Source organism: Varanus komodoensis, unplaced genomic scaffold (assembly GCF_004798865.1).
Source record: "Varanus komodoensis strain SLA01 unplaced genomic scaffold, ASM479886v1 scaffold12, whole genome shotgun sequence".
Taxonomy (NCBI): domain Eukaryota; kingdom Metazoa; phylum Chordata; class Lepidosauria; order Squamata; family Varanidae; genus Varanus; species Varanus komodoensis.
Window position 1 is genome coordinate 22,452,689 of NW_025335349.1, and position 11,404 is coordinate 22,464,092.

The window sequence follows — 11,404 nt, forward strand, 5'->3', positions numbered from 1 at the left end:
TGAGTGGTTCCACTACTTCTAGATAATGACTGAAGTTCTTAAGGGACTGCTGTCTGCTTCTGCATGGCAGAGGGCCAGGAGAAAGTTCAAGGGAGTCATCCTTAGAGTCAGATGATGGAACAGCTAGTCTTCAGGGCAGGATGCTGAAGGCTCACCAAAGTGGAGTGACCTATGGCCTCTCTAAATCTGTGTCCTCCTCTGGATAATTGGGAACCTCGGAAACAGGGGACACCATACCGAATGTCTCTGAGGCACAGTGCAGTCCTCGAGGTATCAATTTCGCCCCCATACCTGAAATGTTAAGGGAGTGTCGCGGGTTAATGTGCTGCTTCTCCCTCTTACAGAAATTCCCCTGCCCTCCCATGGTTTGGTGTATCATGGTGCAGCATAGTATCCCCGTTGCTAATGCCAACAGGACTTGGCTTCAAACTCTGTCAAGTATTAACTGTAGTTAGTGATGTTGTAGGGTATACTGCTAGCTGATAGCAAAGCATGAAAGAAAGGGAGGCATTTGAGCAGGAGAAATTAGGCAGCAGGAGGAGAGAATATGTGAACTTCTGGTATGCTAGCTATGGCAATTAGGATGGTAACTCAGGAATATATTCCAACTAGCAAATGGTGTAACAATCTCACTTAGGGACATAGGAAGCTGCCTAAGGGAAGCCAGACCAGTGGTCTATCTAGCCCAGTATTTCTGAACACTGATTGGCAGTTCCTGCCCAGGATTTTGCACTGTAGTTTTTCTTTGGCCTGCCTGCAGAAGCCATGGATTGAACTTGGATCCTTCTGCATACACTGAATAGAGCCCCTTCTCATGCAGCCATGGCTGTGCTAAAATTCTTTCTCATGCATTTGCTTATGGAAAAGGAATGGTGACTATTACTGGCACTTCTGTTGATTGCTCTGACAGATTGTGGGGCTGTGGACAGGAAATGGTTTTTTAAAGTATTTGAATGGTGTCTAATGCTTATAATGTAGAAAGGATAATGATTAGTTATAAAACCATTAATTGCCTCTGGTGAACATGTGGGCCACAGTGCAAGCGACCACACAACTGGTTCTGCATTCCCAGGGAGGAGTTGGGCTTGTACTTTGCAGATAGCAGCCTTGCCACTTAGACTGCAGAGCAAACCAATTTGGTGCCATAGAGGGAAATTGATTTCAGAGCTCTGTGTGATACTACAGTGTGTGGGGTCTGCTAGCCAAGATGGCAGCCAGTGTAGTATAGTGGTTAAGAGGGTGGTAAGAGGACTCAGGAGATCAGGGCTCTAGTCTCCTCTCAGCCATGGAGCCAACTGGATGACTTTGGGCCAGGCACAGACTCTCAACTCAACCTACCTCACAGGGTTGTTGTGGTGAGGATAAGATTGAGAGGAAGTGGAGAATTCTGCAAGTCAGCTTGAGTTCCTTGAAAGTTAAAAAAAGTAGGATATAAATACAATAAATAAAATTGCAAAGTAATAGACCACATATGCCCTGTGCCCACTGAAAGCGGCTTTTTGATAGCTAACAGTTGTGGTTAATGCTTCGCCTCTTTCCTACACTGCAGTGTACTTGGGCGTGACAAATCTGGGAGCCTATCAAGTTCGCATGACAAGTATGTGCGTACAGTGGCAACTGCACAGGCACGCAACTGCATACAGGGTTGTGATTGAATCTCTGTATGGTAAGTCAGTACATCCTATAATGCCTGTCCACTATTTGCTGTTATCTAATTCTTAATCAATATTCATTGTCATCTCACAGCAATTTCTAAGGAAGTTCAACCCATCTTGAACAGAATGATGGACAGACCCAACCTGCCAATAATGGGCCCAATCCACTAAAGAATTCCCCTTTGCAAATTGTACCGAAACTCTTGCATGTTTACTTCAGTGTGGTTTAAACTGTTTTTTTAATTAATTGTGCCTGTTGCAATTTTAAATCAGTGGAGAGATGATGAACTTTTGACTTAAAATTGGTGCTTATTCCCCCCTGAAAGTGTAGCAAAGACAGCCAGATTACTTGCAATGTCAGGGCTTGGCTTGACTCAAAACCCAATGAGATAAAGGGAGTGCCCAGCACAAATGAGACCTGTTCTCCATTCTTGGAACAAGGATCAGCACCTAGGTCACCCCTCTGAATGCTTGCATAAAGAGGACATTATTTACTGGGAAGATCAGCAGTATCCATTTCTGCTAGTCAGTTTGCACTCTTGACATGCTGCTCATGTAAGTGACCTCTACTGGCATGTCAGCCACAAAGCCTGGTGTGGTAAATTTCCCATAAGTGAACCATCAGTTTCTGATAGCGCACCATGTGTTTGCAGATGTATGTATGGACAGCTCTCTTTGCATTAAAGGAAGTCCAGGAAAAGCAGTGATAACACTTACAGGAGAAATCCCTACATTTGTAGACTCCATACAGACACTGGTATATACCTTAGTATATACCTTAGTTTCACTATTTCCAGAATCATCTCCAGTCAAATGATGTTGCAGGTTTTTATTGGCCATATAAATGTAGCACAAAATCCACCACTGAAGCTAATAATGGTGATTACAAATGAGATGTCCTCTCATTTCCTCATTAAGTTTGATTATTTAGGTAGCAGCAGGAAAAAGACTGGGAGTACCTTAAAGAGTAACAGATTTACTTGGAGATATGCTTCTGTGGACTAGGACCTGACTCATGAGATGCATGCAGGACTATCAAGCTAGCATGCCCACATGCATATCTTAGAAGAATGCATTATTTAAAACGTGCTTTTTCTTCCTGGAATTGGCATTATTATGTTGTTCAAGGAAATGTGGAGACATGACTGTTGGAGGGGGTACAAAAACTTAGGATAGAAAGAAAATCTAATTCTAACACCCCTTCACCCCCAGTTTTAAGTTTTGAAAATTTGGGGGGCAGAATTTTATTCTGATGTTGTCTTTACCCCACCCCCACCAGTCAAGCCTTCATCTATCTAAGAAAATGACAAGACAGTCCTGATCTTTTAAAGGTTCTCTCTCTAATTTAGATGGGACAAGTGGAGAAGTACTACTTGGTGGAGGTACATCCAGACACTGCTTCTTTGATCTTACTCCTGGTACAGAATATAAAATCAGCATTCATACACAGCTTCAAGAAATAGAAGGGCCTGCTGTTAGCATAATGGAGACAACATGTAAGTGAATTTTCTTCATCTGTCATATTGTACCACCTGAGTGCCATTTGTGTTGCTTTTCTCAGAGGCAGGCAGAGGTCCCATCCTATCTAATTTCTTTATAGTTTCCACCCAGTCCACTTCTGATATGACAGCATCAGGGAAACGGTATCAGGACCCGAATGAGCAGAGGTTGGGACTGCATCTAGTAATCTACCTGGGAATTTGTACAGTCCAGCCACAGGTCCCTCTTCAAGAACAGAAGGATTCATGGGCATACAACATTGTCCTCTGTGATTGGCAGGCAGATTTATGTATTTATTAGACATGTAGGCCTCCCCATTAGCCCTAGGCTCTATGGGTGGCTCACACATATTTCATGATGTCTCTGGATTGACAAGGTTTGACAAAGCTATGAAGACCTTGGCCTTCTTGGCCAGCATAGCAGTATCTTCAAGCTTTGGTACCAGAGGCCTTTAGCTCCAGTGCCTAACCTTGGTGATTCCAGATTGGAGGGTGTATGTGTCAGATCTGGAATGGGAACAGCCACCCAAATGTTCACCTGTTCTTGACTCAAGAGCACCAAAGGAAGCTTTCTCTTCTCCTGGGTGTCTTAGTGGTCTGTTTCAGTTTTCATAACTAAAATTATTAGATTTCCCCCTTCCTCAATCCCATTACCCCAAGCTGTCTTAAGATGATGTTTTGATTGAGGGTTGTTAAGTATTTAATTACATTCATTCTTTTCCCTGACCTTAAACAAGACTATCACTTCAGTGCTAATCAGGAACATGAAGGAACCCTCCCGCATATTCCGCTTGCTCAATGAACTTAATTTCTGTTCTGTTCAGCTGTTCAGTCATGTCTGACTATAAGCCATCCTATGGGCCAAATCTCGCCACACTTTTCAATCCAGCATCACCTCTTTCAGCATGATGTAAATCATGCAGATGGAGAAGGACAAAAACTGTCCCACCAAGATCTTCCAGCTAGCAGTTATGATCATGTCTCCTTTTCTATAGTTATGATGTCATTAACATAGTCATTTAAATTAGCCTTAATAGTCCATTGAAGTTCAGTATTCACCATTTTCGCTGATAGTCAAGTATGTTGCTAGAACACAGTCAGTTGTTTTATGAAGTAAGTATGCTCATCTTTTCTTTTTTCTTTTCTTTTCCCTCCTCCTTCTCCTCCTCTTTTGGTTGTCGCCTTTTGTAAGATTTTGTGGTGAAAAGGAAAAGAAAACCCATCTAAAAGCTGCACTTCACACTTCCATGCAAGTGTTTCAAAAGAAACAGAAATGGGCCAGAGCACGCCATGTGGGACTGGGGAGGGCTTGTGTCGCTCATCACCACTGACATCTCCAGGCAGAACTATTTGGCAGCCAACACAGAATTCCCCAACCTGTATTTGTCTCTGATATGTAAACCTGAAGTGGAGAAACAGACTGGTGGGCAGAGAGAAGAAAGCTAAATTGTTCCCCCACCTGTACTATTCCTCTGGCTGAGTTTCCAAAATGTATTCACCGCCCAAGCTATGTAAATAAATACCCTCTTGGCAAATGCCCCTCCTAGTCACCTACAGCAAATATGATGGAAGAACCGAGTTAGACATTCTGTTTTTGTGGAGGTTTGTTCTCCAGCACCACCCATTAGTTGCCATCAACACAGACACACCATACAATAACAGTGGATGCCTCACAAAGCAAAGAATCTTGTTATTCTAGGAACCCAGTTGAGTAGTCTTTGTGTGATCTGCTTTGATGGTTACTAGAACCCTGGTCTGCTAATCAGAGCAAGGGACAAAGTAGAAAGGAGTGGAATCCATGAGCAGCTGCAACCCATGAGTGATACTCTGCATATTCAAATGCATCTCCACATCCAAGTAACTATAGATCAGAGACTGCAATATAGGGAGACAAGAAGCAGTAGAACTGCACAAAACCTTGTCAGAATCAATCAGACCATGCTCACATTCATAGGTAAGAAATGAGATTATACAAGATTATACAAGAAGCCATGGAGAAGATTTATTTGTTTTGTTTAACTGTTGGGAGTCAGAAACCAGGCTGCAGCACATCTTGCAACAATCTTCCAGTCGATCCCAAAATACGTTCTGCCACACCTGTAATACAGCATGTCCTGTACAATGAGAATATGGTTTGTCCTGGAGGGGAAATTCTGGACCATAGCCATTGAATAGGCAATAAAAGTACATGTGTTACATTGCAAATGAATGGTCTCAGCACTTCAACGACAAACTATCCATGAGCAAACCCAACACATCTACGCATATCTGGTGCAGCGTGTACCTTTTGCTTAGTTCTCCCAGAATCTCAGTAGCACAGAGTCATATTTTTCTTCTGTTTTCACTGTGGAAGGAAAATTTGCCCTTTTCTTGGGCTTCTTTCTGGGGGTTTGTATTTTTCTGTCCTTCTGTTTATTCTATTAACTGGCTGTAACGTGCCATCCTGGTACAGCTGCATTATAGCAGAACTGCAAAGCTTTCCTAGGCTTTTGCCCTAGTTCCTTCCATTTTGGATGTAATAGCTGACTTTCCTCCTTCACTCAATAGCAAAACAAAAACAAAGAAGACGGAGGAATGGGTAGAAATCATGGGAGAGGCCTTGTGGGAGGAGGATGTTGTGAAAGGACCTACAAGAGTCCATTAGAGCCAGTGTGGTCAGGTGGTTAACATGTTGGACTGGGAATCTGGGAGATCCAGGTTCTAATCCCCACTTTGCCATGAAGCTCACCAGGTGACTTTGGGCCAGTCACTCACTCTCAGCCTAGCCCACATCACAGGTTATTTGTTGTGAAGATAGAATGGCGATGGAGGACTGTGTAAGCTTCCTTGGGCTTTTCACAAGAAGCGAAAAGGCAGGATGTAAGAACATCATCATCATCATGATCGTCATCATCTTTATGAGTACACAATAAATGCCTCGTGTAAAAAGGCAAACTATCTATGGGAAAATTATATAATTAAGCCTTGTTCTTGTTATCTCTTTCCGTAGTGCCATTCCCGACTCAGCCACCACCGACTCCTTCAACCACCACTCCTCAACCTACAATTCCTCCTGCAAAGGAAGGTATGTAATGGATGTAATAAAAATGTCAATCTTAGTGCTTCTTCCATTTTGCAAACAGTTGTTGGCCCTTCAGGCCAGGACTCTTGGATACTCAGTGGAATCTCAGTTTGAGGCCACACATGTTAGATAACTCTATTTCGCATTTTTAATCTTCATCAGATGAAACTGCAGATAGTCTAGATCCTGGCTGTCCCAGTAGTGGACTGACTTAGGGCCAATAAACTTGAAAGTTCAGACAAGCCTGAAGGACTGTTGGTATGTTTCTTTGGACAAGATGGAGCATTCTCTGGTTAGGGTTGCTCTCCTGAAGGAGCAAAGTCATAGCCTGAAGTTTCTTCTGCCATCATTAGAGGCTCAGCTGACCTCCATGGCACAGAATGTCTTCTATCAGCTTTGGAACAAGGCTGTGGCTTAGCTAAGATCCCAGCTAGACAGAGACAACTGGAGTTAGCAATTTAAGCTCCAGTAGCCTCCAAACTGGAGTACTGCAGTGTGGTCTACATGGGGCTGCCCTTGAAGGCAGCTTGGAAGCTGCAGGTTGTACAAAACGCACCATCCAGATTGATAGCTGGGGAAACCAGTAGAGATGACCACGGAACACCAATCCTGGCCCACTTGATGTGATTGCCTGTATATTTCCAAGGCCAGTTAAAGATAATTCTTCTGCCCTATCAAGCTTTATGTGGTTTGAGACTGAAATACTTCTGGTCTCTCCTGGTTTGATTCTCTCATACCTGGTATGAATCTACTATACATTACAAGGGTCAGCTGGCACCCTCCCCCAGGTGCCTGTGAGGAAGACCAATAAGGTAGTAGCAAAAGAGAGGCCCTTTTGCTGGTCACCCCCCCCCCCCCCCCCCATTATGTTCTCCCCAGTGATATTTGTTGCCAGTATTCTCAGCCTTTCAGCTCTTTATTTCCAAATGTCTGCTAGCATATAATAAGGTTTTAACCAGCCCTGATATTTTATTGTTGATTATTTCGTATGTAAAATGGTGTTTATATTATACTTTCTATTTTACTTAATGTTTTAATCTTTGCTAAGCTTCCTGCCCATGAAATCTTCATCTATGAAGCAGTCTATAAATGTAATAAACTATAATTTTAGTTTGGAATGTATCTGTATCCTTTTGATAACAAAGTACTTTGTATGCCTCTAGTTTGCAAAGCTGCAAAGGCCGACCTTGTGTTTCTGGTGGATGGGTCATGGAGTATTGGAGATGACAATTTCAACAAAATAATTGGCTTTCTGTACAGCACTGTTGGAGCACTGGATAAGATTGGTCCCGAAGGAACTCAAGTGAGTAGGAGAGAGGATTAACATAAATGAATATATGAACAATTGTTTAAATAGACTGCGATGTGCTAGAGTTGTATAAATCATATTACTTATATGCTTTAGAAAAATAAGTTCTAATTATTGATGGAGTTTTTCTGTAAATTAAAAGGTGCATATTCTCCAAGGGTGTTAATTCCTACATGAAGACTCAGTAAGGTATTCCCACGCCCCTGAAATAGCAGTAACATCACACTTCCTGGATGAAGATCTGTCTCATCCTTTTTTGGGGAACCTAGCTCTAAGTAAGTCTGCTGAGGGTTTCAAGTCCTCAAGGTGCTTGCCTGACTCTTAACACCAGTGGAACACAGCAAGCATTCAAAATGTACAGGAGGCATCAAAAGGGCATCTTCACATGGACATCTCAATGCTCGCCTGTGCATTATGAATGAAAGTCCAGTGTAGTTGGGGTTGTGATCAAACACACATTTGGTAAGGGAGCCTGACCTCCTGGGAATCCTGGAGTGCTGAATTGGGACCCCAGAAGGTCTCAATGGGGATCACAGGACTAAGCTTTCCCCTTCCTTGTTGCATTTGCTTAGTGGAAGGATTTGGCTACACTTCCTCCACTAGAATCTGATGCAGCGAACAGGGAAGAAACATAAGAAAACATAGAAACGAGCATGCATAAGCTAGGGTGGCCATGTCTTCTTTGCAGGGTAGTTGACCCAATGTAAGTGCCCCATCAGTTCCTCTCATTCCTGCCACAGGCTCTTTCTCTTCCTTTGCCTTCAGCTTGGAAAAACACCCCTCATTGTGATGATCTTCTTGTTTCATGCAGGAAAAAGAAAGGCACCTGAGTGACACACAAAGACTTTCCCTCCTCTCTTTCTCATTGAAGGGGCGTATTGCGCAGCCTGACTGGTCCCCACACATCCTCCTTAATTTTGCCATACTAATGATTAAGATGTCTTTTCTATGCAGGTGGCAATTGCTCAGTTTAGTGATGATGCCCGGACAGAATTCAAACTGAATGCTTATAGAACGAAAGAAACTCTTCTGGAGGCCATCCAACACATTGCGTACAAAGGAGGAAACACCAAAACAGGTGGGTGGGACAGCCAGGTAGAATGTCTTCTTGCTGATTCAAGCAAAAACCCACCCAGCTCTTACAAAATATGCACAGAAAGCAGCTTCTTTCAGTCAATATTTGCTGCAAGAAGGATTAGGGAGGGTTAACCACCATAAGAATAATCATTGGCCAAGCCCACATAGGGTGTTTTTCTGGGTCCGGTCTTGCAGTACAGTGACATTTTTGATGACCCTGCCTGAACAATAGGCTTTCCCCCCTGAAAAACTAGGAAGACTAAGAACCATTAGGACATCTGACATTTTCTAGGAACAGCAGCTTGCTCAGAATTGTATTAATATGATCCTGAGACAGCTTTTTAAAATCTGATTCTTTCTAGCCTATACTGAAAGGTGCAGATAACCAAGTCTCTGAAAGGAAAAGTCTCTTTAAGCCTCTTTGCTTTTAGGGAAATCCTAATCCATTTGTCATCTCTGGATCAGGTTGGTCACTACAAAGGCAGGAACTTTTCTGTGCTGGTTGCAAAGTTGTTGAATTTTTTTCCTTCGGTGTCAGATTTGGCTAAAGTTTCAGCTAAAGTTCCTCTTGAAGGAATGTGAAGAACTTTATCTTTTAGAAACCATTTGGAACAATCTGATATAATTAAAATGTATGTGATGGTTATTAGCATTTATGAAGAATTGGATGTTTTTCCCTCAAATCACTGGGGGTTTTTTTTAGAAATGTATGATATATTTTGGAGCCATGTTTTGTGGAGAAAGGTAAAATACAAATGAAATTTTAAAATAGAAGATGAATAATTTGGGGAAATAAATATGTGTGCAGATAAATATTTTTATTTTTGGAAAATAATGCACATATCTTTTAGCAGATATGAATAAATAGAATAAACATCTTATTTGTTGCAGAATTCCTGTGTTTATGCATCTCATTCCTGCATTACAGTATTGCATGTTATTTACACTACTCAGTGGCAAAATTCACATGATACTAAAACATGGTTTAGCATTATAACGATGTGTGTACCAAGCACTAACTTCAACATTCCTTGAGCTGCAAGGAGATCACCTGTACTGTAGGTCAATCACAGTTTCCCATGTTGTTGATTTGTAAACTGGCAAGTCTTAACTATGGTTGGTCAAACAAATCACTTTCATAATCCATGGTTTGAAGCTGGCTCATGTTCACAAACTGTATTTAAGGTCAGTAAGTTTGACCGTGACAATAAACTTAATCAAAGACTAGAGCAAAGGCTTCCAAATATCTTGTGACTGTGCCAGAGGAGTAGAAAGGATGGGGTACATGAGCCTGATACTTACTGCAGCTTGCTTTCCTAATGCTAAGTATGGTGTAACATTATATAAGAATCAGCTCAATGTTTTTGTCGAATTGTTTTTACAGGCAAAGCAATTAAGCATGCTCAGCAGGTCTTATTCACTATTGATTCTGGGACCAGGAAGGGAATCCCAAAAGTTTTGGTAGTGATCACAGATGGGCGATCACAGGATGATGTGAACAAAGTCTCCAGAGAGATGCAGCTAGATGGTAAGATGCTGTTCTCTTAGAAAATAATGAAAATGTAACCCGTTTTCCCTTACTAGGGGAAAAAAAGGGATTTCAGAAAGTGTGAAGGGAACACGCAAATGATAAAGTTGGACTCCCTGTGGTAAGTTCTCATTGTCATTGTCATTGTTTTTTTGAAGAACCTTTGGCTCTACCATGCATGTGAATTACTTGCAATGTCTCGCTCTTGGGCTTCCTGTGTTGATAAACATAGACTCTTTGGGAATCCATTTGATACTTTATACCTTTCACAATTGTTTTCACAGAGAGACTCAAGGTCCAATTCTGCACTGGCTGGGGCCTGCTGGGAGCTGCAGACCTTTTTTTATGTCTAAACTTGCACAAGATTATGCCTTTACTATACCATCCTATAAATGTTAACTCAAAATATGCACATTATATTCAATAGGATTTGATGTCAGGTACATGTGTATAAAACTTGCAGTTTTAAAAGCTCTTGCTTTCTCACAGCATTCTTGGTTTCACGTTGTTTTTTGTTAATGTGGGAGAAAATACAGAAGATGATGCCATTATAGGGCTCTTGGGACACCTTCCCTGATGCCAAAGGTTCTTTATATGGATCCTGTGGGAGAACCCTCTGGGCACCAATACTGTTTATGGAGCAATCCCCAGTTTTAAAAACGCTGTTTGTGGGTAAAAATCTGGCTCTCACCCCTGGCCCAGTAGGCAAGGGATCCTGGCTTGCACAGCGAGTGTGTTGGCACAGCAAGCATTATATTAGATCATAAGTTATTGAAAGAAATAAGGGAAATTAATCTGTGTGCTTCTTTGTCCATTTGACACACTACGTAGTTTCTGTTCCTAAAATAAACTTGGCTGGCCAAGGGGAGAGAATTCCAAAGGAAGCCCTTTTCTGGAAGTGTTGAGAGACTAGGTTGATGATGTTTATTGAGTAGCTGAATCCATGACTAGAGAAAACTGATTTCACTATTCCATGTTGTTAGATCGGCAGTTTTTGATCTGTTTTTGCCAAATGACATGTCAAAGCGTCTTTCTTTCTGCCCTAGGGTTCAGTATATTTGCTATTGGAGTAGCAGATGCCGACTATTCAGAACTCCTTAACATTGGCAGCAAGCCTAGCGAAAGGCATGTCTTCTTTGTGGATGACTTTGATGCCTTTAAGAAGATCGAAGATGAATTGATCACTTTTGTCTGTGAAACAGCATCAGCAAGTTAGTGACTCTTTACTTTTGTTTGCTCCTTTCTGTTACACAACAGAACAAAGCAGGGTATTTT

General features: G+C 41.9%; 1 protein-coding gene across 5 annotated transcripts in view; it reads left to right on the forward strand.

Annotated features, from left to right (window-relative positions):
* COL14A1 (collagen type XIV alpha 1 chain) overlaps positions 1-11,404 on the forward strand; it is a 139,542-nt gene that overhangs the window by 74,514 nt on the left and 53,624 nt on the right. For all 5 annotated transcript variants that reach the window (XM_044421842.1, XM_044421845.1, XM_044421841.1 and 2 more), the window contains 7 exons: positions 1,550-1,666; positions 3,005-3,151; positions 6,144-6,218; positions 7,379-7,518; positions 8,479-8,602; positions 9,986-10,129; positions 11,176-11,340. In XM_044421842.1, the coding sequence (XP_044277777.1) occupies positions 1,550-1,666; positions 3,005-3,151; positions 6,144-6,218; positions 7,379-7,518; positions 8,479-8,602; positions 9,986-10,129; positions 11,176-11,340 (912 nt within the window). The remainder of the gene's footprint in view (positions 1-1,549; positions 1,667-3,004; positions 3,152-6,143; positions 6,219-7,378; positions 7,519-8,478; positions 8,603-9,985; positions 10,130-11,175; positions 11,341-11,404) is intronic.